Raw genomic sequence first — 26,573 nt, 5'->3', positions numbered from 1 at the left:
ATATTTGATGGGAGATAAGATGGGAAAAATAACAGCTTCATATACCACTTGATGTCCATACAGTGTGACAACTGCTTGTTGAGTGAATTTGCAGTGAGCTGCTTTATATTTAATTTCCTTTCTTCGGACGGCAGGATTAATCTCCAGCTGCCTCTGTCTTTTTGAGGTTGGTTTTCTCAGGTTTATTTTCCTGTAAATAATGTTTACTATCCAAACACTTCTCTAAAACGATTGAAAATACTTGTTTTTCTCCTAAAGACTGTTCTGTATTATCTGTACAAACTGAAATTCTGCATGCAACTTGACACTTGGAATCATCAGTTCCTTCCATGTTTTTTTTTTTTTTGTAAGTCTGTAAACCCTTTCTAGTTTTATTGCAGATAAAGAACACTTAAAATGCTAAAAGCTGCTAAAAGTTTGAATGCATGCAATTGACTAGTAATTAAATACTAGTATGTTTTTAAAAACAAAACAAAACCAATATTCAAGCCTATGTAAAAAGCAGTTTAATGAGCGCTGCAGTCTCTTATTCTGTTTTGAACTTGTTATGGTTTTTTTATGGTTCTTTACAATGAACACAAACTAAACTATCCATTTCTCATTTCTACCATTTTCCTTGATTAGTCTCATCTTAACATAGATTAGCCTGTTCCATCAAGTATGGCCATTTCATTGTATCATATTGTACAATAGAACATTTCAGAAAGGTAGTATTCTGAGTACAGAATTCAGAATTGTATATATGAATCTGAAATGAAGCACAGTTGAGATGAAGTATACGTTTCCAAAGCTGATTGTTCTTTGAAATTAAGTTTATAATTATTTGAACGATATTGTAGATTTACAATCTTCTATTTATTTTGTACCTGATTTATCTGTATATTTTGTGATTTTCAGTTTAAAAAAATCAGAAAACATTTTTTTTTTTTGTTTGCTTTATTGTTTATTGTTCTTTTAAAGTATAGTATGATGAATTATTCTGTTATTTCTGACATTTCACTTTGCTTGTTTGTACTGTGTATTCCATTAAGGGTTGGATTGATAATTGATAATGTGTCTTGTAATTTACCCAGCTACTGTTATTTAGAATATTGTAGGTATGGCCAGAACTACACAATATTTTAAAACTGGGAGGTATACTCAAAAGCCTAGTCACTACTGACAAAAAAGCAGTATTGTTGGTGCTAACAGAACACATACAAAACGAGCCTTTTTAGCACAACACTAGTATAATGTTTTGCAGTATTAATTACGAACAGTACTGAAGTTAAACAGGATTCATTAACTGGTAACAGCATTCATATTACTGTATGTCAATGTGAAAAGATGCAGTTGCAAATTGATGGCTTCTTTGAAAACCGATTTAAAGTCTAATGGTAAAGCGAATCGGTGTTACACAAGTCACACTGTGTTCAGTATAGTTTGTCTAAAAATCATGCAGCATGGTCATAAAATGGCCAATAATAAAAAATAATCTGGTCACCATAAACTGTTCAGTTAAGTATTCAGGCTTTACATTGACCCCAAAAACATTAAGTTACAGCTGCTTTTTGCTAAAGTTTTGATCATGTTTTGTTGTTGCAAGTTGAAAACATACTACCCTTAAACATCTGTGCCTTTTAGTATTGTCAACAGAATTTTTTAGGATGAAGTCTTATGCGATCCATATTTTAACAAGTTATCAATCCACCCCTTACTCTTCATATTAGTTTTGTCATTGGTGGCAGATCTTACTGTTTTCCTTGAGCACTTAAATGTAGGTTTAAACAATCATTAACAGGGTGAATGATAGATAGGGTGGCTTAAAGAGAGACTAACCTCTGTGGTCTGAATCTGGATTATGGAAATGGTCATTTTATACTTTATATAAGGTGATGATTCTAATAAAGAAATGATTCATAATCAGATATGATGTTTGTATTCAGTAGATTTGGGGAGGGGGAACATAATAAAGCACTAGTGCCCATCGATGAAGGCTCTACCTTATAGTCAATCAAAGAGTGAGATTTTCCACAGAAGTGCAGGGGACTAATTCTTAGCACGCTGTGCTGTTCCTTCTTGGAGGACTGCGTTCCATTCCAATTCCTTCCTTCATTTTCAAAGAATTAAGTTCCTATAAAAACAATAATAAAGGAGACTTTTCTGTAAAAGTGACATGATGGCACAGTGGGCTGATTCATTAGCCTGATGTGCTGTTCCTTCTTGGGGGAGATTGGGTTCAAATCTAGCTGATTCCTTCCTTTATTTTCAAAGACTTATTTCATGTACCTTATTAGTCAGTGTGAAATATAGCTTTCCTGTGAGAACTGGTGGTGCTGTGGGCTAATACCATGACCGTCTCTCCCTGAAAAAAGCAATTTAAAAACACAACTTATGAGTGTTTGCATTTTATTTACCATTAAAATTAAATTTCCAAAGGATCGATATTTTCAGGAAAGAAATACAATATGGACAGTAAAGAATATGCCACTTTAAAACCAGTTTCCATCAACTGATGTGAAAAGAGCATGGACATGCATAAACTAAATTATTACAGTTACAGTATAACCGTTACAAATAATAATTAGCAAATAATACTGGTTCCAAATGCAAAAGCACACAGGAATCCAGATTCTTAAAAAAAAAAAAAAAAAAAAAAGCATAAACTCTTGCACTCCTTTACAGAGCAGAACAGATCATTGAAACACTTTTTGCAGAGAAAAAAAGGTACGAAACACAAATTAAAAAAAAACTTTAAAAGAAGCAATTTTAGAAGAAGTTAAAAAGAAGAAATGCACACACTAGTTTAACAAAGTGCAACTGGCTACTTGAGCTCAAATTAGCCCTTATTTCAGTCATTCCAATAAGGAAACTGGTAAGTGTGTGATTGAGAGGCAGTATGGTCTGGTACTAATTCTGGCTGTTCATGAGCCAGCCAAAACCACAGCGGATCTGCTAAACACTAATAAAAGGTGTGTAATGTTTTACACACAACTGCATCAATAAGTACCAAAGCCTGATATTCAATGGTGTCACAATAATCCTGTTCTTACTAGGCAGGATACTTGCAACCTGCAGATCCCAAAGGTGCTTGGCATGGTCTCAAAGAGGTAAGTGGTTTGGTTCTGCTAATGAAAAATGAAGACAGGCATGCACTGGCACAGTGGAGGGTTACTGATATATTTCAGTACAGCATTTCCAAGTACAGGCTCTTGTGGAACATCTTCTTAGTCTGAGAGACGATGGAGAGAAAGGAAAGAAACACAGTTATGAACACCAAACTTACGAACTGACCGGTCTACTCAACTCCCACTTTTTTTTTTTTTTTTTTAATTTAGTAATCGCTGTTTAACCTGTTTCTCTCCTAATTTGAAATGTCCAATTTAATTTTTTTTTTTTTAGGCTCAGCTCACTGCTACCACACAGGTTCGAATCCAGGCTATGTCATTGTCGACCGTGACTGGGGGTTCCTTAGGGGCGGTGCACAATTGGCTTAGTGCAGCCCAGGTAGGCACACTAGCGACCCCTGTGGCTGATAGGATGTCTGTGGGCCATTGGGACAGTGCAGCCATTCAGATCTGTGTTGTCCTCCGGCACTATAGGTCTGGTGGCTTCGCTGTGGATCCAGAGTGTGAAAAATGACGGACTGGCAGGAGCACGTTTTAGAGGACGCGGGTCTCAGCCTCCGTTTCCCGAGTCGTTGCAGTGGTGAGCCGGGATAAAAATAATAACTGGGCATTCCAAATTGGGGAGAAAACCGGGGTAAAAAAAAAACACTGGGGGCGACTAATTTAAAAAAAAAAAAAATTGTTTGGTCTACAAGGCTCATCATCTCTCTTAGAACTTCTAACCTCTTTTTAAAATATGTTATGTAGAACAAAATGCACCTTCGCAGTCTCTCAAATAAGAGAGCGGGTCAATCAAGTGTCATTAGACTGGTCAGTTATACAGACAGTAACATTAACAGAACGTTGTATGTCTCTGTACGCTCTGTGTACACACACACACACACGTACATATAAGTGTTTTTTGTATATTTTTTTATGTTTTAAATAATTTTTTCCATATTGTGCATATTGATTACTCCAAGCACCTCCTCTAATTAGCTCAATAGACTGTGTTGTACAGTTTGTTTCTCTTTGTTACTCCTCCTCCTCCTCCTCCTCATCGTCATCCTCGTCGTGGCAGTGTGTGATCTCCTGGGGGGTCTGGGGGAACAGGTTGGGTGGCTTGATTTCGCTGACTGAGCGGGTCAGCTGGCTACGCTTGTATTCGGAACCCTTGAAGTCCAGGGCGTTGCGGTTCCACGTGGCCATAGGCGATTCGCCGTCATTGATGTCCACGTGAGCGTGCTCCACGGTCGACTCATGTGGCATCTAGAAAGGAGAAACAAGACAGCAATTAAAAAAGACAGCAGTTTGCCATGACTAAGCTGTTGGTTTCTAACATTCAGGACCCCTTGGAATTCTACAGCTTTCTGTTCCTGCTACAAGGTAAAGCACTGAATTACATTTTTTACAGGGCTGTGGGTCCCTCTGGTGGGCCTGATAAGTGACACAGTTTTTTTTTAGATCAGATTTTAAGGGAAAATGGTTAAACTGCTTTATACTTTACATTTGGGACAGAAATATCTTAAACCGTATAACTGCAAATATGACCATTTACAATTCTATGTCGAAAATGTATATTTCATTTAGGAACAATTCTTGATACATACAGTGTTCTCCTTGCTTGCTGTTTTTTTGTAATTTAGACTTAGCACCAGTATAACGTCAAGAAATTTGAAGGTAATTTACATTACCAACAAGCAAGCTAGTGACAAGTGACACTTGTGCAGAGCTGGGGGCTGGACTGTGCTGCACAGTTTCTACTCACCAGGACGTGGGCAGCTCTGAACAGGTAGCTGAAGGGGTAGTAGAGGAGGTTGATGAAGGAAGCAGCGTACAGATCTGCGTAGCGCATCACCTGGCTGGCAAACAGAGTCTGACGGGACCCGCTGCGGAACAAACTGCCCATCATCCCGTAGCACATGTCCATGTCATGAGTCACTTTCTGCAGGCAAACAAGAAAGCAGAAGACAGGCTCATACTCTGTCAGGACTATATGAAGAGGAATATGGATTAGAATAATGGGGTGGGGTCACAAAGTCTCTATACCAGGCCATCAGGGATGAACTGAAAGAGGCACTTGTGACATCCCTGTCAAAGGTTGCACATGTGCAGGTTGCTCTCATAATGGTAAAGATGAGGGCCTCTTTGAGCAGTGAGGTATCTGTATGCATAGGGCCTTTACATTTCAAACACAGACTTTAAATCTCATATCAGCCTGGACTGGGATATCACTCTGCTTGATAAATGAGCCACTCGGTGCTTGAGACAATAAATTAATGTATTCTGCTTTTAGAAACTATACCAAAAAAAAAAAAAAAATACCTTGATACGTCTTTGAATGGAACTGATGTCTGGCCGTTCATTACTGCTACTATCCAGATGTCTGATGAGAAAATATATAAAAAACAGATTCAAATAGGAAACAACATGGAGCTTTTACCATGGTGGCCATGATAGACTTTGAATTAGTACCGGTCCTAACATGCAAAAGCAATGGAGCATCGATCCCATGTATGTGGAAGAATTCTGTACTCACTTGTAGAGTTCTGCCAGGAAGATATCCAGGCTCTGTAACTCTTCAAACAGAGCTATGGACGAGACCAAAACAAAAATAATTAAAAACCCCAGGTGGACAGATTACAGTTAATTACATACAACATTTAAAACAACCATCATCAAGTGAACTTTATGAAGTTTAAACTTTAATTTAAAAGAACAATGTGCCAGTAATTAATGACGCGTCCTGATAAAGCCTTATCACGGGAACGCAAGGAGAATCCAAACAGCAGGCATTACTATGGGAGCTGCTCCCTTCCCACCCACTGTCTGCAGGTGGCGCTGTTGCACAGCACAGTTTGCCGAGTCAGACCCATGCTGAGGGATTAACTATGCAGACATTGCCCCTAATGGTGCCCATTCTGTATCCAGCACTTCATACACATTTCTATAAGAGTATCAGACTCATCACTGTGCCACTTAGTTTAATCAAAGTCTGTCATTATAGCTTCTATTTTTATGTAGACTTTAGATTTGAATGTGCTTTTAAATGCAGATTCTACCAGGTCACCCCAGAACCAGGTTAAATAGACTGGAAACAGCTGAGCATCAGACTGTGAAAGGGCTCTTACAGCTCTTGTCGGTCCACACATGGAGCTCCTGGGCTAGCTCAGGGATGACTAGGAAGGTCCTCCAGCCCTGTCGCTTTTTGGATTTTAGGATGTCTCCGAAGATGTGGTCTCCAATGTAGACGATGTCCTTGCCCTTTGCCCCCAAAAGGTCACACACAGTGTCGGATGAACCTGCAAGCATACACAAGAGGGGGTTGTACCTGTGTGTATGCATGTGTATAGATATCGACACACCTAGAGTCACAGTAGAGAATCACAAAAAGTAAAACAGTCAAAATTTAATTTTGTTATTTATTACACTGATGTATAAATACCTATTGTTTTTAGGTTAAGATCCCACACATGGCCAATATGCCATCCATTGCCAAATACATATCAAGTGAAATAGCGGATCCCCTTACCTCCAGAATACACAATGCCGTGCTGCAAAGGTCCTGTGTAGGTCCCGATCTTTAACCGCCCCGTGCTCTGCAAAACAAACGTTACTTTTCACGGGTATATCACAAACAATTATTAAGTCCAATATTTAGGTTAGCTTGGGGTTCATCATTTTCTTTCTTTAATTACGTTACAAATAAATGAGGGGGGGCTTTATTAATGAATTGTACTGAAGACACTGAAGTCCAGTAATCTAACGTTTCATCAAGCTGTCTTTCTATCAAAACACCTGTCTAACTGACTAAAGGTTTTTATTTTTTTTTCATCTTTTTTAGACGACGATTGAGAGTATAAAACAGCCCCTCCCTTTGCTGTCCTATCTTACTCACAGTGTCCACCTGCCTCAGGACGGTCCCCTCTCCGAAGAACATAGGCTTCCGCGCATCCACCAGGATGAGGTCAAAATAGGACTGCCACGGGCGGTGGGGAGTGCCAGGCTACAAGCACAACAGGCTGAAATCAGATCCACACACGTGGCCCATTTACCTGCGTCCACTGCCCCTTTACTAGTACCGCACACGGTTCAATACAACATGTTTAGGAAGGTTGAGCAATGCCTTAAATATATCACAAACTGGCGATTAACAGCTACGGATAAACTATGGAAGTATTTATTTTTTTAACTCAGGAATAATATTTTAGTACCGGTATAAGCAGCTTACCTTGGGGCCATGGTCAAAATCAAACAGGTAGGTCATAATTTTCTGAGAAAGGAAAACAAGAAATAATAAATAGTATAGATTTTGTTAAGGCTGATCTTTTTAATCGGTTTTAGACACTCCTACTTCGTTTCCTTTGCACCTAGTCCCATCATGTTATTTTGGTATACAAAACTGCGATATTCTGGAACAAAACTTTCAGAAGTTTTGAACACTAAAGTGGCTCTGTCACATGCAATTAGCATTCCGAGGTGTGCAAGGGGCTCGGTTTATTTTTTAAGCAGTCACTTTACATTTGCTGTTCTTCATCAACGGGAGGCACAGATAGCTGACAGATTCAGAGCAGGTTAGAACCACCTCTGGGGTATGAGGAGAGATAGGCTGCCACCATTGCGCACTGCAGGGTATTCACGGGCCTCAGGGAATCAAGAACACTGGGCGATTAGTGTGACTAACATACTACATGACACAATCTATATATATATATATATATATAATTACAGTAATCTTTCTGCAAAGTTCCTTTTGTAAATGTACTTTTTTTTTTTTTCTCTTTTATAGTTACAACAGCAGTTAATTATTTGCTGGGCTAACACAGCTTATCAGCATGCATTAGTGATATTAAAGAGAGGCTTGATCTATATTTTATTATTGTTCTATCAGCCACTGATGGTTTCTTTTGTGCATTTACTGTGGTTAATATTGAGAGGCTGTTTGGTCTGGTAGTAAAAGGCAGAGTTCTTGAGTTCAAATCCCAGCAGAGCTACAGTCTCTTGGATTGGTGAGATTTACCAAAAATATATAATATCTACTTTCTTGGGTAGTATCAATAATAGTGTAAACTCTGCACTGGAGAAAATTAATAACTATAGTAGAATGTGTTTTCTTCCCACTGGAAACAAGATGCTGTCTTCTCTGTTGATCATTCCATTGCTTCTTTGATCATCGTTAAGTGTCACAGCCCTTTCCATAAAAAACAAAGAGACTATTTATCAGCTATGACTCACCTCGGTGTATTTGTAGTCGCTGTTCGTGGCCAGGAACACCTTTGCAACTTCGTTCATTCGACTGAGCAGAAGAGGTAGTTTATGCTAGAGGAAACAAGAAAAACAAAATCACCTCTTGCTCCCCTAGTCCACTCTACAAGATCATAAGGGAGTATTAAAGGTTACAAGTAACATTTAGGGTTGCATTTAATTACTGAAAATAAACTATTTATACAATGCAATATTTTGTTAACTTACATCTTTGACAACATACTTTTCCAGATTCTCCACTGTTTTCTCTTTTAAAGACCCCTGAAAATAAGAGAAAAAAAATAAAAAGATACAAAAAAAAAAAAATGAAAACCTAAATGACCGAAAATGATTCCAAGCACGCTACTAACCTGGACTCACATATTGCAGCACTGTTCACAAACGTTCCCTACCTTGTAGTGGACCCAGTCTACTGCATCACGGACATCCTGAAACATGCTCTTGTAGGACATGAAAAGGTCACCGTCTTTAAACCCTGTGTCACAGCTGGGAGGGAAACAAAAGACGAGGAAACTGAGATTACTAACCTGAGTAATACAGGGCAGTGTGCTTTGACATGCTTGTTTAAATGGGGATAGTCTTCCCTTGTTTGTGGTGTCCAGTCAAACAGGAAAGCTTGCCCTCCCTGGAAGATCAATAACAAATTAAGGCATATAAAGTATAATTTAATGTAACAATGCAATATGATCATTCAGATCACATGGACCATTAATACAATTAATAACTTTTTTTTTTGGAAATAGAGTGAAACATTATTTGTCTAGGCCATATTTCCACATGGCTGACTGCTATGGTGGTCTATGAACGATAACTCCACTCAATATGTCAGCTACAGGTATGCCCATATATAACATTTCTCTTTTTAGATATTTAAAGGTTATATTGCTGCATAGTTCCACTGTCTTGAAACAGTTACATGCATTCTTTTTTTGTACAATACATTTCACAACCAAACTCAGAGTTGAACTTCAGACTCTGTGGATTTGTAAGTGGAAGAGCCACACACAGGTCGGCAGAGTTTACTTACCTAGTGTATCGGGGGCAGCTAGTGAAGAAATCTACCAGGCAGGCAAACAGATAGGTCTCTGTGGAGAGAGGACAGGCATTACTGTATGTGTTTTGTATGATGGGGAATCTCCACGACTAAATATTTTTCATCCCTGTCTGTGTTCATCAATATCAGCATGATCCAGTTTTTGTGCAATACAGTGAAGCTGAATAACAGAGTGGAGTTGAGCCAGGCTCTGCTCACCAGGCAGGTTGAAGAGTGTGTTCAGGATGTAAAACCGCTCAGTGTCGTCCCTCTGGATAAACTTGTTTGAGTACTGCTCCCGAATCTCTGGCCTGGCAGAACAAACAAGGACGCCACTAAAATGAACAGAGAGCTGGCATCTATCTAATTCTATTGCATTTGAAGTTAAGCAATAATTTGTCATGAATCAGACGTTAACATACTGGGTTGGTATTAAATGTTTAATTACCTCTCCTAGGAACAAATCATTTAAACCCAAGGCAGAAACAGCAAAACACCTTTACCTTTATTTTTGCCTTCCACCTACTGATTAAAAAACAGTGCATATAAAATATTAACAGAAACAATAATTCAGTTATTTAAATATTAAGTTCAGTACTTACCCCCGATTGAAAACAAATCCATGGGCACAGACAAGGATGTTCCCATAGGCATCCACCTTCAGCAAGTTCCCATACATTGTATCAAACACCAGGCCCCTGGAATAGAGAAGAAAGAGATACACTAAGTATTTGTATTCTATTTAGCTTGTGCTAACACACACAGAGCAGTCAGAACTCCAGGGTGAACTATGCCAGGTGTTCTGGCCATTGGATGACAATTTGATTTAGTCATTTCAATTGTTTCTCATCATGCCATGATAAGCACAGAACCTGGATTAAGTCGCCATGGTTGCTTCTTGCTGATATGCAGCTGTAATTGGCTGTTTTTGCTAAGCAGATGTTTTACAATAACACTGAGCTGCATTTTCAAAAGGAACCTGCCAGCTATCAGTAGCTTGTAGGAGGTTCTGCCAGGCTGTTCAGTGACTGTACCTGGTTGGGAATGTAGAGTCATAGACAAAGTTGAGCAGCTCCTGGGGATATCCGATTGATACAAGCCTTTCCACAGTCAGGTCAAACCCCAGGGACTCGTATTCTGGGGACTTGTACACTGGGACAAAGAAAGAGAAAACAAATCAACACAGCCCAAACCCTACTCTCATCTACCTGTACCGCTGACAGCATCACTACAGCCCAAACCCTAAACTCATCATCTACCTGTACCACTGACAGCATCACTACAGCCCAAACCCTACACTCATCTACCTGTACCATTGACAGCATCACTACAGCTCAAACCCTAAACTCATCATCTACCTGTACCACTGACAGCATCACTACAGCCCAAACCCTACACTCATCTACCTGTACCACTGACAGCATCACTACAGCCCAAACCCTAAACTCATCATCTACCTTTACCACTGACAGCATCACTACAGCCCAAACCCTACACTCATCTACCTGTACCACTGACAGCATCACTACAGCCCAAACCCTACTCTCATCTACCTGTACCACTGACAGCATCACTACAGCCCAAACCCTACACTCATCTACCTGTACCACTGACAGCATCACTACAGCTCAAACCCTAAACTCATCATCTACCTGTACCACTGACAGCATCACTACAGCCCAAACCCTACTCTCATCTACCTGTACCACTGACAGCATCACTACAGCCCAAACCCTACACTCATCTACCTGTACCACTGACAGCATCACTACAGCCCAAACCCTACACTCATCTACCTGTACCACTGACAGCATCACTACAGCCCAAACCCTACACTCATCTACCTGTACCACTGACAGCATCACTACAGCCCAAACCCTACACTCATCTACCTGTACCACTGACAGCATCACTACAGCCCAAACCCTACACTCATCTACCTGTACCACTGACAGCATCACTACAGCCCAAACCCTACACTCATCTACCTGTACCACTGACAGCATCACTACAGCCCAAACCCTACTCTCATCTACCTGTACCACTGACAGCTAGTTGAGGAGGTGGGATTGGAACACATGACCCTAAGTGTGCCTGTGAGCCTAACAAACTCTAGCTCTAGCTGTTCAATTAGAGTATGAAGATGTACTTATTGAATACAGTTAGGAAAGAAAACAAACAAACCACACTGCATAATGAATACAATATGCTGAATCCATTTGCTGCCATATGCACAATTTGCATTTTAAGCTATATGTAACACACACACAAGTTACCCATCTACATTTGCTAATGATTATCATATAAGGGTTCAATAAATTTATGATTTTTTTACACTTTAGCTCAATACAATACATTGTCATTGCTTAACAGGAATACAATACACTCCACTGCAGACACTGCCTGTTACTGGCAACCAGGGAAAATGCAGCCGAAGTGTTCTGAGAAACCTGAGCCCACTGACTGGCAATTCCAGCACAGTGACAGAACTCAGAGAACAGAACCAGAATGTGTCAAAACCACAGGCTGATGTCATGCAGCCAGGATTCCTCGATAAAAATAACACCTTCAATCTGAACTGAAAGCAGCTACACAGAAATCCATTTATAGGCACCCTCCCACCAATTCACAGAGGACAAGATATCTGGCAAGTTTCCAAACTTGTGGTGCTATTTGTATTATGGTTACACCTAGAACTTGTGTTTGTGAAAATCAAAGCTGCTGCTGAGGCCATTAACACTACAGCAAGGGGCATTTCCAGTAATTCTTAATAAAATAAGGTGACAGATTTGGGTCATACACTGATGGGCAGAGAATACACAAACCCCAAGACAGGATCAGCTAAACATTTAAACTGTGTTTTAGGGCCAGCTGGTCAACTTGTGACCTTGCTAGGCTCATGCTGCACTGCACTTATTTCAGTAGGGAACAATTGAACTCATTTGAAAATGATCAGTTTGTTATTGAGACTGTGAACCGTGACCTGAATAAAATATGTCAACAGAATGAAGATCAACTCTTGAAAACTGTGTGGCACTAGAGCACACACAAACAGTGCGTTGTTTACAGCAAACTCATTCCAACGCCAGCTCCTTTTTGTATTTCAGAACTGCCTGAATGCTGTGTGGTAAAAAAGCACAAAGCACAGATGGGTAATGTCAAAATAACCCCCCCCCCCCCCCCCCCCCCACTGTTGCAATTGCTCTGCTCTAATAATAATAATAATAATAATAATAATAATAATAATAACAGGTAAATTGCAATTGGTTGAATGTACAAGTGCATCTTTTTCATAATCACGTTTGTCTCTGGCCTTTCCTCCAAAATAAGTTTATCTGACAATTATTTGACACTCTCTTGGCATGTTATGTTTCTTCGGCAATGATTTGACGTTGTAAGCACCAAATAAAACAAAATAACACAGACAGCAGCACAACCACATCACGTAAATTATTCTCCATGCTGGGCATGATGGAAAATGTTTTTCCAGAGAGAACTTCGCTCTGATAAATCAGCAAGAGAGGCAAGTGCGTTTGGAAAGTGCAATTGGGAAGCCAATAGAACTCTGGTCTGGACAAACTAATTTGATTGCACTTTAATTTGAATGCACTTCAAAATAAACTCAAGTTCGCGTGAATTTTTCTGTTGTGAAATTAACCAAAGCAAACTTTAAAAAAATGTGTTTGTTTACAAGTGAACCACGGTTGGAATCACTTGCAAGGGAACTAGGTGTGAAAGTGCCCTTAGACACCCATACCCTCTCAGCCTTCAAGACAGCTTGTTCCTGGAACATCAGCACAGAGATCTAAGCACTGCGTCCACTAGCTTCAGTATGTTTTACTAAAATCAATATTGCAAAACTAGAACAAAAACAACCAAGATACACTAAACACATACATTATCTATCTATTTTGTATTATTATTATTATTTGTTGTTATGTATGCCCAGCTCCCCATACTGAGCAGGGAGCTGTCAAGATTCAGTTTTCTGTATTTTATGGTCTCCTCTCTATTCCAGCTCTCATACATCTCCGCACTCACTGACAGCTCTCGGTAATTCTGTCTCTGTCTCATTCAGTCGGTCCGTACAGCCGGGCTCACCTGCTGTCTCCTGTTAACAGATTCATTGAGAGCTGAACCTTGCGTGCACGTGGTATACACATGTTTACACATACACAAAAACACACTCCCACACGCGTGCACACATGTACTGTGCAGCCAAATGCTGGTGTCGCTGGCAGAGCCTCCTACAGAAACCCATGTTGTCACAGTCGACACATTTGTCACTTATTTTTACTGCCCTGAACAATTATGCATTTTGAAACACCAAATCTTTCCAGTTAACACCACCAAGGCCTTAATTACTGTACTACAGGTTTCTGAAAAAATAAATAAATAAATAAATAAATAAAAAAATAAATAAATAAAGTTCAGCTACTTTGATTTGAACTTCCCAATACCTACAAAAAAATAGCAGAACTGTACTCCTTTCAAAATTGAATCCACCAATAGCACGTATATTTTTTATTTGTTACTTTTTAAAAATCTCTAAGGATAGCGGTGACATAATTCATATTTAATTCTAGGGAAAGACCTCAGATGCAAGGTTTGTAATGTTTCTCTCTACTTCTTTGGACCAAAGGTCAGTAACTGTACAAAAAACACACACTTGGGAGAGACTGAATGTGCAGTTGCTATGATATTTCTACATGTAGTCCAGTTCTATTATAAGCCTGTACATATGCACTACTGTATTGTACTGTACATAGACAGTATTACTACTGGAGCATCTCTTCATGTGACAAAATCAATACAAATTCAAACACCCGCCTATCAACTGCATCAACTGGATTACTCAATTAACCTAATTCCTTTCATTCAAAACACTCTGAATATTTCAATTATCAAACCAATAATGGACAAAATAGTTGACAAATGTGATGATATATTAATTCAGCATTACTCTCAGTGTAGTCACCTGTGTTGTTAGTAAACATGCCTGTGATTTACTCCCCACTGGGTTGAGGCTGTGTTGAAACCTCATTTGAATTCCAGCACTGGCCAATGGTATGTAATTACAACCCCGATGGCAAACTCCATCACTTGTTTACAAGCCATTTCCAATAAAGAGTGGAATCTAAATTACTGGGATTCCACAGTATGCAAAGAGGCAACATCATGTAGCCCAAAACGATATGTACAAATAAGATCATGGGTTTGGTTGTGCGTGCACATGTGCATTGTCTAGCTATAGCTTGCTGAACATAAATAGTAGGGCATTACATAAAGACCTGTTGATCTGTTATTTGAATAATAGAGCTGGCTGGGTAAACAGTTTTATTTCAGTTATGTTGGAAGTGAAATGTCTGAGTATTAACAGACTTGTAGAAAAAGTATGAATCTAAATTGTTTTTAGGAAAGTGACTCATTATTGTCAATCTCAACATGGGTTTCTATGGCCAGTCCTTAAAAGTATTGCAAGATCAATGCATGCGTTTTACTGTTGAAAAATCAGTCACAGCACCACAAACCGTCAGAACACATATACAAAATGCATGCTACAGTGCTTCAGCATGCACAGTACTTACCAGCTAATGTGTAATCCATATCAAACCCAAAGCATTTAATCTTCTCCATAGCCAAGCTTCTGTTTACAAACACTCTGAGAAGAAGATACAGGATAGGATCAGCTGAAAGAATTCAAATACTGAGCTTAAGATTTAAGCAGCCTAACCCTAACCATGAGAATGCTGTACAGTTTTACACAGACCTGTCTTTCTGCACTAGATAAAGAGAGGCCCGTCTTTCTGCACAGATAAAGAGAGAGGCCCGTCTTTCTGCACCTATGTCAGCAATGCTTTAGTTTAGAAACAACTAGAAGACGTGTTTGGAACTGACTGGAGCAAGCTGCTCTAATGGAATGGATTTGCCACTGCTTTATACTACAGATCTACATTCTAGGGGTATGACATTTCTTGCCAGTTTAATTATCATCCTACTATGTGTGTTTTGTAATGTTCTATTGGTATTTGCCATGCCAAGACAGCATGACATGCAGTATCTCATTCTATAGTGTAACTTGTTTGTTTCCCCAAAGAGGGCTTTATAACAAAAACAAATAAATGCCTTGCATTTGACTGAGGTAAAACTGCACTGTGGTCATGTATTTGTGTTACATGTACAGTACTGTAATTCCTATAGAGTGAAAGGGTTAATTTTGAGAAGAGTTGGCAGTATCTGGGGTAACAGATAAAGAACTGCCTCCCCCACCCCCCCACCATCCTTTCTCCTGACCCCCATCAGGGATGTGATGTACTGCCTCCACCATGTCAACAGCATAGCTGTTCTGTAACCCAATCCCAGGGCACTATTGCTGGCTCGTGATGTCATCAGCAGAGCTCAGGAAAGAAGCTCTGTGGAAAGGTTAGACAGCATCCCACAATCTACAGGTTACTTTTTAAAGATCAAGCCTGGTGCTCCATAGCAGCCTCTGAAAAGGGGCTGAAAGCAAAGAACTGGGATGGAAACAGTAACTGTATTCATAGGCCAGATTTGGTTTTTGAAAGCCCACAGTTACTCCATGGAAGTAACCGTGGGTGGTGCTGTATGTCAAGAAACTGTCCTGTGCTTTAGCTGCATCAAGCTTGCCACAGACATCATCAAGTTCTCATATTGTTCCAGCAATTAAAGAACTGTACACATTTCTCTTTACAATAAGGTAAATCCCTGTTCCTCTGAACTGAGATATCAAGCAGAATTAGCTACCTCGCAAAGCAAAGCAGAAAGTGATTTCAGAATGTTTCATTCATTGCTGTTGCTTGGCAGTACTGCGTTCTTTTAAAGCATATTGCCTTACATACAGTAGTGACAGTGACAAAGCCCAATTCATAGAATGCTTTCAAGATAACCCCTACCACACACAGGAATTCCACTTCCACCGTGGCACACTTCACTTGAATGCACTTTAACCCCTTCTGTAGCACCAGCTGCACATGGACCAGCAGCCCCCTCTGTACACTGGCTGCTAATGAGACAGGCTGCTCTAAATAACGAAACCCATTCCACTTGAAATGCAGGACACACTGCAGTGAAATGATCTGTGACTACCGTACAAAGCGCGGATTTCATTCGAAACACTTTGACATCAGTTTTTATACACAGTAATAGATAAGGTAATCATTTCAGGACTGAGGAAATCTAAGAACTATTTATTTGTTACACTTCAAGTGCTGCATTTGTTTTTGTTTTGTTGTCTGCTAACATACAGTACACTGGACCAACCAATAAACAAGGGCAGATACTGGTGAGCAAAACAAAAAGCAGCAGCAGTCGAGCGTCCCTGACATTGTGCCCTCACCCAATCCCTCTCTACCCATCCCTTTCACTTGCAGCAGAGTGTATAGTCCCCACAGCGCTGGAATGCACTGGCGGTACAGCACAGTGTATATTCCCCGCAGCGCTGGAATGCACTGGCGGTACAGCACAGTGTATATTCCCCACAGCGCTGGAATGCACTGGCGGTACAGCACAGTGTATATTCCCCGCAGCGCTGGAATGCACTGGCGGTACAGCACAGTGTATATTCCCCGCAGCGCTGGAATGCACTGGCGGTACAGCACAGTGTATATTCCCCGCAGCGCTGGAATGCACTGGTGGTACAGCACAGTGTATATTCCCCGCAGCGCTGGAATGCACTGGCGGTACAGCAGTGTATGTTCCCTGCAGCGCTGGGATGCACTGGCGGTACAGCAGTGTATGTTCCCTGCAGCGCTGGAATGCACTGGCGGTACCTGTGGTAAGCCTCCCGCCGGTACTTCTTCATTGCAAGACCGTCCATGTTGGCGGGGAGGTCTGCGTAGTTCTGAAGTCGATCGCTCCAGGAAGTAGTCATGTTTCAAAATGCTTGCTCTTAAATCTGTGTTAGGAAAAACAAAAAAAAATGAATTGAAAAACAACATTATTTATTCTTTTAAATTCTTAAAATTAGCCAACTGTGATGTAACTCATTCCATTACTACAACAGAGCTCAATACCTACTGTGCAGGAACTCTGCACTCACTCACTCAAGACATATTGTACTTGATCTCTGCACTCACTCACTAAGGCTGCAGGCTTTCTATAAACTGGAAAATTGGCAGTTCTGTTACCGCAACACAAAACATTCACAGTCTCAATGACCCAGAGAGACAGCATCTCAAGCAGCTCCACCACTACACTTCAGAGTACTGTGTGATCTTAAGTCTTTCCTGATTACTATAGAGACAGTGATATGAGAATCTTTTTGACACGTTGATTGTCGGGGATTCAAGTTCAGTGACGTATTTTGTTGAAATCACTTCTCGGAGTGCAGGAGAGGCTACAGAGCTGGGTGTCTTTTAGAGCCTGTCACTATCAGAGCTGTGATTACTTACATGCAGTTCAAACAAATGCAACAAGCGACTAGCTTACATTCCTAATTCATTCACATGAATATATCCTACTGCAAAAAAAATAATCAATAAGTAATACAAAATCATGAGATGGTAAAAGTGAGATTATAGATAAACATGTATGCCCTGTAGATGCAACTACATAACACAGTACAATGCACAAGGACATGGGAAAACACTGTCCACCCCCACAATCAAGGACAAACCCACAGAGAAGTACTCAAAACACACCAAATTGCTGAATGTGCAAAAAAAAAAAACATAAATGAAGATAATACGACAGTGGAATTGCCAGACTTGTTTAACCTTCATACCTCAACTACAAAAAATCAAAGAGAAATGGATCATTTTTTAAGTTTACTTGAATGACTCTTTATAGCCTACAGTGCCTTAGGTGGGGTTTGATTTGATTAAGATGGTAGGATTAGCTGGTTTGCTGGAAGCAACATTTCACATGTCGAATGAACTCCGTGGCAGAAATGGCTGGGCTTTATTCTGTCAACACTATTCAAAATCATAGATGTTATTTTATTTTAATAAGATTTTTTTTTACATTTATTTTACTAACAGAAAAAAACAGTTGGATAGGTCAAAAGGAACTGTACAGTAGAAGTTTCCATATTTAATATTACATCAGCTATAAAAGGTAGTTAAAAAAGCAAAGATTTAGACTAAAGCAGATTCTGCAGCATTTTCAGATTTTGATACAGAATATATAGAGCAGGTTCTTCAAGGGCTGAGACACTCAAACAGACAACAAAATCAAACCTGTCACTAGATACAGTAAATCACTTGTCAAGCAGGGATATGTCTGGTAACAGTGACAGGACATCAAACGTTTGCAAGAAAGCCTGTTCAGCGAACATCACAAGTTATTAAGGGACTAATGTACTGTAACTTGTGCTGGAACAGTTTGAATCTACTGTTGGGTTTATCATAAAATGTTTGAAAGAGCAATTATGAAATCAACAAACCTCATCTGAAAAGTGACAATATGTGACCAGGAAGATTTCAATAGCACTAGCAAACCTTATGCAACAGACAGTGCCTCCAAATCAGCAGCAAATAACAATGCATACCACATACAGAACAAGATTTAGCTTCACGTCACTGTTTTCTGTACAGAAAAGGCCACACAGTGTAATAGCAGAGATATACGATACAAACATTGGTGGCAATCCTGTACTGACCATGCACAACACCCACAGAAAGCATGGTGAACAGCATAATGAAGACGCTGCGGTGGGATGCATACAATGATAGGGGATAGCTAGAGCTTCAAACCGGAATGATCAGGACCCACTGGAAATAATATTTCAGCTGTGAACATCTTTAGAAGTAAAACAAAATACAGCAAAACAGCTGGACAAAAATGTGCATAAAAGCTCACAACACAGAAACTAGGGCAGCTAATGTAGCTCTGAGACAAACTGTACTGTTCCTTGCAGAAAGTTAGTGTCAGCAGGACTCTCAACTCTAATCCAATCCATTGCAGATGCAAAAAAAACTACAGCAGCAACATCTTACCCAATGGTTGCTCAACTCCCACAATTTGCTGCATCACAAGATTGTTTCTGCTTTGGTTAGCAGGGCCTACGGCAAGCTGCTCACAACTGCATATCCATCTTAAACAGAAGACGTTTTCTTTAAAAAAAAAACAACTTTGGATTCAATTCCTATAAAGTATTTGAGAAGCATACAAAACCATGTACAAAGAGCCTTCTATGCTACAATTCCTGATCTAAGGAACAGCAATAATATATATATATATTATCCACAGCATTGCATTCTCATTTAATCTTCTCTCGCTGGGATGCAGTGTCTGCTCTAACCATGTCTGAACTCTGAAACCAGCAATCAGACACTAAAACCACAGCACATTTTTGAAACACCACCAGATCAACCCACTCCAACGGTCTAGTCTTGTATTTTCAAGCTGCATGCTTTCAGTTCTGTTGTTTTTGATAGCTGTGCATACAGCGCAATGCGGCTTCATTTTTTATTTTTTTGTTGTTTAATAATTATCAAAACATTGGTAAGTTTATTAGCTGACTGAAACGCTATTTCTGTATGTCAAGAGAGGGGCCAGAGAAGAGAGTTTACATTCCAAACAACTGCACTAGAATCCACCAAATACAGTATTAACAATATAGAAATTGCCTGTGTCCTTTTTTGACCACTTTTATTACTACATGACTCGCTCTTACGACAAAAACAGAAAATATAATTAATTATAATATAAGTCCTACTCACTCTATTAAACTTTGGAAAAATGTAGGAAGGACCTGCTTCTATAAAGAGGTACCTAGCTCAGCCCTGAAACAGGCACCCTGTCTCATTGTGAACCCCAGGAGTGTTTCTATCAGCCTTGATGGGACGCAGACTATATGTACCGTAGCACACCCTAAATATGTGTTTCTCTACTCTCTCTCTCTCTCTTAGCCAACATGGGTACTGGGGAGGATTGGAAGACTGTGTGCAACCACCCATATTACACTTCATGGGTCAATAAAAACAATGATTCTGACTAAGCTAATTTTTCCTGGAATGTAATAATTTATGTAATAATATATTACATTAAGAAGCCAGGAACCTGAAAGGGAAGGAAATAAATGTGCATTTAGTTTTCATTTTTTATTTTCAAATGCTACTGTTTCTGAATCCTGACGCATTTCTGAAAACAACCAAAAACTCAAGGCCTGTTTCAGAGAAAGAAAGAAAGAAAAGAAAAAAAAAAACTCAAAACCTTTGAAGATAAAGAAACACCAAAATAAGTCTCCCGGTCCTGACAAGATGATAAGGCGGTTTTCAGCCACATTTGGATGAATGCAACAGCAGCTAATCAGTGTACATAAGCGTCAGCTGAGAGACAATGATTAACTGCTTTAGAGTGTGAAGAGAGGACTCTCTAAACTGTAAGACTGCAATGCAGTCCACATTACTAGAAGAGAAGTCTACCAGTTAGTTTCAGATGCATCAAAAATTATGTTTCTTTTAAAACAAAGTTTGGACTCCCAAGTGGCTAATCCGGTAAAGGCGCTCCACGTGCAGTGCAGGATGCGTCCTATAGTCTGGATGCGGCCGGTTCGAATCCAGGCTATTCCTTTGCTGACCGAGGATGGCAGCTCCCAAGGGGCGGAGCTCATTTGGCCGAGCGCCACCCAGGGGTAGGGAGGGCTAGGTCGGCCAGGGTATCCACACACCAGCAACCTCTGTGGTCTGGTCGGGCGCCTGCGGGCTTACCTGTAAGCTTCCCATGGCTACGTTGTCCTCCGACGCTGTAGGTCTGGGTGGCTGCATGACGAGTCTGCAGTGTGTAAAAAAACAGGCGGCTGACGGCACACGTTTCGGAGGACAGCATGTGTGTTCATGTCAGCGCAGGTGTGGTAGCGGTGGGCTAATCCTAAAAATAACTGGACATTACTAAATTGGGCAGAAAACAATAAAAATAATTGGCGACCACTAGAAAAAAAAAAAAAAAAACCTGAATCCTAACTACATGTATGTAGATGAAAATAAGAATATTGGACAGACGATTCAAGGGTCTGAGGTTCAAGGTGGTAAAAAGCAAATCTTAAATTGTACAAATGCTAAATAATTAGGTTTTTTTTCAATTTTTCAAAGCTGCAATGGGGATACAGTAGCAGCTCTGTCCCACAGCTCATAGTCCAAATAGATTGACTGGCTGCTAATAAAGTCATTTCCCAGAACCATCTTATGTGAAAGCAGGTGGGGCAGGGTATTACTGCTAACGACTCTAACTGGAGACCAGCATGGTGTGTTTCCACAGTGTGCATGTGGGTGAAGTGCTCCCCATTCCTTCACCTCTGACCTGTCTATCAAGCCTGGTGCTGCCATTAATACTCATACTGCAGGTGGACTCGCGCTGTCTGAAGAAGCTATTGTCAGGGTTCATATTGTAAGCTATCATCCCACTTCCACTTGCATGTCTTAAAACCAGCTGAAAGAAATGGGATGAGATAAATAACTAAGGCTAAAATAACAACATACAAAAACTACACCTTACTTTTTATTTTCACTTTGACCCAGACTGACGTTTGTCCTGTAAATTACTGAATGCAGGTGTATTCAACTTTGTTTTTTGTTTGTTTTTGTTTTGTTGTTGTAAGGAACGTTTTTGCTTGCATTTCCAAACAGTCAGTAGCACTCTTCCCCTGCCGCTGTTGTAAATTCAGAATGAGAGCAGCCAGCAGGACGACGAAGCTGACATACATCAACAGCGTGTACAGGACTCTACGGAGCAGTAATGAGCAGGTTTCATAAACCATTATCCAGATATATGCGAAATATGTAAGTATGGCATGAATACGTACAACCGCCTGCATTATTCAGGCATTAACTATAAACAGGTCATTTATTCTATTTATCATATACTTGCGCTACACGGGTTATCAAAACACATTGAGGGTTGGGAGCCATGCTTGAGCAAATCACTGCTATTTGTATTATTACACAGTTTTAGAAGTAAAAATCGATGTATTTGAATCATATACCGGAACATGAATTACAGTCGTAATACAAATTGAATATACTAACATCCTCCTCCCACCATAACGGACAGGAACTTACCACACCATCTGACTATACGAATTAAATGTACTACGATTAGAAGAATAATGCCGACTCCAGTCGTGAATTCTGCCAGCAGCCCGCTGTTCCCAGGTAAGGTGTACTGTTGTGCTGCAAAGCCGAAGACAGGCTGACTCTTATATGGGGCAGCATTTATTTATTTATTGAAGGATTAAAACCGGTTTCCTCGTCTGCTTTTAAACTCTCGTTACATTGTTACACAAACACTAGTTAGCAGCCATTGTTGCTTTTAAACTCCACCGCTGTTTATCTTGTAAAGACTAAAAAGACCATTATTAACAGCAGACTATTTTACTTTTGTTGTGATCAATACAGACTAGTATTTTATCCAAATGACGAAGTAGCTCCTTAAACCAACGACTATGTTGCTATACATGTACACAGTAAATCATAAATGCTTTAAGAAAATTAAAATAATTTTAAAAGTATAGAAATTACAGGAGTCTCGGAGAAGAATAATAAAAAAAAATGCTGACACGTTTAGAATGACTGGAACACGTTTACAGAACAAATTAACAAATGCGGCTCTCCTCTTAAAACAAGAACAACATTTTGTTTGCATTTGTTTTAAAAGATATACACTTGAAGTACTATTTTAAGTACAGCATGTCAATGATTGAGAACGTCGTTACATTATAATTGAGCTATACTCTCCCCTTTGTTCGTCGCACAAATCACCCTTCTTCTCTGTACTCTGTCCAGTCCAAGGTTTCGTAATCTGCTTCAGCAGATTTTTTATTTCTTTTTTAAAACCTTTTTTTTTTCTTGACAGAAGTGGCGCCACACATCAGTGCATGCTTATTTATTTCACTATCTTTCTACACATCGCAGCCACTATTAATTATTCACACGTATTTGTGCATTATGTTTCCATATTAACCTATACCGAGGCCAACCGATTTCCTGGCTCTACATCTGCACGTTTCCTTTTGCGTAACTACACTTTCTACCGGTCCCTTGCACAGGGTACCCTCTTGTCGATGTTTATTCATACTCATAGGCTTTTTGACTTTGCGTACATTAAACAGCGTATAAATAAAAAAAAAAAAAAAAAAAAAAGACACCACCCCGAGCTCTTCATAACTTACCTTCCCTCCGACTGCACAGCTTCAACTGCACTGTCAGCACTCCTGAGCATGCGCCACACGCACAATCTGTGGGGCCATCAAAAATTACAAAGGCAATGACCACACGCATGAATGACATGCTGCGTTTTTATTAAAGCAGAATTAGTTTGCGCACTGACTGTCACGGTATCGCTGTTGAATGCTCAGTTAAGGGTGTCACATCATGTACATGTTAAGACATGGATTTTACTAACATTATAAATTAAATTCACACAAACGCATTTATCAGACGATTAGTCGCTTTTATATACATGTATATATATATACATATTATATTATATATATATGATATATATATAATATATATATTATATATCTATTTATATATCCGCTACTCCCAAAACTATACAATATACCACAGCATTAAGGTACTTTTGTGTTTATTCTGTATAACTACAGCTAACGCAAATTACTTGAGTGGCAACGTGGACTCAGCGTATTTTCTAAGCGATCTAGTGTTGGAATTTTTAGAGGATCCCTTCACGAAGAATACGACGCTAACGTTTCTGGTTCGCTAAACTTCATTGCATAAACTCGTGCGCCTAAATGTGAACAACTGGACAAATGCAACGTGAAGGTGTTCCTTTCATAGTGGAACACTACTCATATTAATACAAACAAACATGCTGTGATGGTAGCTTTGCGAATACTAATTCTGCTAAACACAAGGAGGGAATTTCATTGTGTATACGTTTTTAACATTGGCAGGTCCTAAACTAATATTAACTGATGATCCCAATAATCTAATCCGTGGTTGGTACTCTGCTATTGGGATTAGATGTATTTACAGTATAATCGTAAATCTCGAAAAACTACTCACTTCTAAATCTTTTGTAGTCATTTTTGTATTACTTTTGTATAAATACATGTTAATTTGGATTCATATGTTGTTTTTTTTCTGACTTTATGTGAACGAAAAGACACCCATTTGCCCGTTTTCCCATTGGAAATAGTGATATTTTGAAATATCACTGTCCTGGTCACAAAAGCAAAGTTTGTGGGGAATAATAGCCATTTTCTATACTTTTGAGGCATAAACAATTAAGAAATAACACTTACTACCCAGGAACAAAAATTGTGTTACTTAGTGTTATTTGTCTTGACTCCTTTGCTTATGTTTACTTGTATATACGAATACACTATTAAGGATTTACCTAAGGCTTTACCAATATCCTTTCTCATAAACATTATTCTGTGCCCCCTAGTGGTTCACTGTTTTACATTTAAATTGTAACTTCTAAGTACGTCATCCACCTTTCAGAGTGAAATATTAATTTTGAGAAGATTCTCGTTCTTCATTGAGTCACCATTACAACCTGTTAAACTACAGATTCCAGTTCTTCATTGAGTCGTCATTACAACCTGTTAAACTACAGATTACAGTTCTTCATTGAGTCATCATTACAACCTGTTAAACTACAGATTCCAGTTCTTCATTGAGTCACCATTACAACCTGTTAAAATACAGATTCCAGTTCTTCATTGAGTCACCATTACAACCTGTTAAACTACAGATTCCAGTTCTTCATTGAGTCGTCATTACAACCTGTTAAACTACAGATTACAGTTCTTCATTGAGTCATCATTACAACCTGTTAAAATACAGATTCCAGTTCTTCATTGAGTCACCATTACAACCTGTTAAACTACAGATTACAGTTCTTCATTGAGTCACCATTACAACCTGTTAAAATACAGATTCCAGTTCTTCATTGAGTCATCATTACAACCTGTTAAACTACAGATTCCAGTTCTTCATTGAGTCATCATTACAACCTGTTAAACTACAGATTCCAGTTCTTCATTGAGTCATCATTACAACCTGTTAAACTACAGATTACAGTTCTTCATTGAGTCACCATTACAACCTGTTAAACTACAGATTCCAGTTCTTCATTGAGTCACCATTACAACCTGTTAAACTACAGATTCCAGTTCTTCATTGAGTCATCATTACAACCTGTTAAAATACAGATTCCAGTTCTTCATTGAGTCATCATTACAACCTGTTAAACTACAGATTCCAGTTCTTCATTGAGTCATCATTACAACCTGTTAAACTACAGATTCCAGTTCTTCATTGAGTCACCATTACAACCTGTTAAACTACAGATTCCAGTTCTTCATTGAGTCACCATTACAACCTGTTAAACTACAGATTCCAGTTCTTCATTGAGTCACCATTACAACCTGTTAAACTACAGATTCCAGTTCTTCATTGAGTCATCATTACAACCTGTTAAACTACAGATTCCAGTTCTTCATTGAGTCACCATTACAACCTGTTAAACTAAATTCCCCTAACTTTTCTCCTTTAAAAAAAAAGTTAATGCTGGCTCAAATTATATCATCTTCATCGCTTTGCTCTGATTTGTGAAGCATGAACACATTACACTTACACACATCATTCAAGAGGTGCTGGCCAATGTTCGTGTCGCAATTCTTCATCAGGGCAAAACACCCTAGAGCGGTGTGAAGAGGTCATGTTGATGTCATCTGACATTATAACATGCTGATTGGTGGAAGCCAGCACGCCGATGCCATCTGACATTGTGACATGGTGATTAGTGTATGCCGGCCCCTGGTCCCTGCTTTGAAACATTCAATGGGAGTCCCTATCAGGTTCTATCGTGGGTGTTGCAACCCTTGCAGTGAAGCCAAACAGAGTTTCTCTCACCTCGTGTAGAAGCAGATATTTTGAAATAAAAAAGACGTTTTCTGTTGCATGCGCGTTTCTTTGAAACCCTATGTGCATGGTAATGGGACTGTTCTGTTAGTTACAATTGCTTTAAGATTACATGGCATACAATATGTACATTTTTATTCCAGTGAAATGTGTATTTTGAAGTAAGAATGTACATAGTGTAAACAAAAGTATGTTCAGTATTTCCCCTTACAAATTTGAGCCCATACTAAATTATACAGCATTTGGATCTTCTTTGTAACCGACAGGTGGCAGCAACGCCTTTCTATTTTGAGCTCACATCTTGATCATTATATTAGCGCAATGTCATTTAATGTG

The 26,573-nt window shown here is 39.4% G+C and overlaps 1 protein-coding gene across 3 annotated transcripts; it reads right to left on the bottom strand.

Moving 5' to 3' along the window:
- Window positions 1-2,378: 2,378 nt before the first annotated feature.
- Window positions 2,379-23,597, bottom strand: LOC121325129 (cytosolic purine 5'-nucleotidase-like). 3 transcript variants are annotated; one of them, XM_041267423.1, is made up of 19 exons: window positions 21,057-21,120; window positions 17,175-17,299; window positions 14,973-15,046; window positions 10,419-10,536; window positions 9,987-10,082; window positions 9,604-9,695; window positions 9,379-9,436; window positions 8,744-8,837; window positions 8,559-8,612; window positions 8,322-8,405; window positions 7,318-7,359; window positions 6,985-7,092; window positions 6,619-6,685; window positions 6,218-6,388; window positions 5,626-5,677; window positions 5,412-5,472; window positions 4,855-5,031; window positions 4,073-4,355; window positions 2,379-3,211 (listed from the first exon to the last, which is right to left on the bottom strand). In XM_041267423.1, the coding sequence occupies exons 2-18, from the start codon at window positions 17,273-17,275 to the stop codon at window positions 4,122-4,124; spliced, it is 1,683 nt and encodes a 560-aa protein (XP_041123357.1). In that variant the 5' UTR covers window positions 17,276-17,299; window positions 21,057-21,120; the 3' UTR covers window positions 2,379-3,211; window positions 4,073-4,121. The 3 variants fall into 3 exon arrangements, with proteins under 3 accessions (XP_041123357.1, XP_041123356.1, XP_041123359.1); XM_041267422.1 differs by lacking the exons at window positions 2,379-3,211; window positions 21,057-21,120 and adding an exon at window positions 23,513-23,597 and having other exon boundaries at window positions 3,718-4,355; XM_041267425.1 differs by lacking the exons at window positions 2,379-3,211; window positions 8,744-8,837; window positions 9,379-9,436; ... (4 more) ...; window positions 17,175-17,299; window positions 21,057-21,120 and adding an exon at window positions 8,879-8,897 and having other exon boundaries at window positions 3,718-4,355.
- Window positions 23,598-26,573: the final 2,976 nt, after the last annotated feature.

The sequence above is a fragment of the Polyodon spathula genome, chromosome 13, assembly GCF_017654505.1.
Source record: "Polyodon spathula isolate WHYD16114869_AA chromosome 13, ASM1765450v1, whole genome shotgun sequence".
In the NCBI taxonomy this organism is placed as follows: Eukaryota; Metazoa; Chordata; class Actinopteri; order Acipenseriformes; family Polyodontidae; genus Polyodon; species Polyodon spathula.
Note: the sequence above shows the minus strand (reverse complement) of the source record. Positions and strands in the feature narration are given on the sequence as shown.

Bases quoted from the DNA above. Each gene is read 5' to 3' on its own strand.
- LOC121325129 (XM_041267422.1), bottom strand. From the start codon at position 17,275: ATGACTACTTCCTGGAGCGATCGACTTCAGAACTACGCAGACCTCCCC. The intron at 10,537-14,972 runs GTAAGTACTGTG...TCTTTGTCCCAG, and splicing joins TATGGATTACACATTAGCTG to TGTACAAGTCCCCAGAATAC. The intron at 5,678-6,217 runs GTAAGAGCCCTT...TCTCGTCCATAG, and splicing joins TGTGTGGACCGACAAGAGCT to CTCTGTTTGAAGAGTTACAG.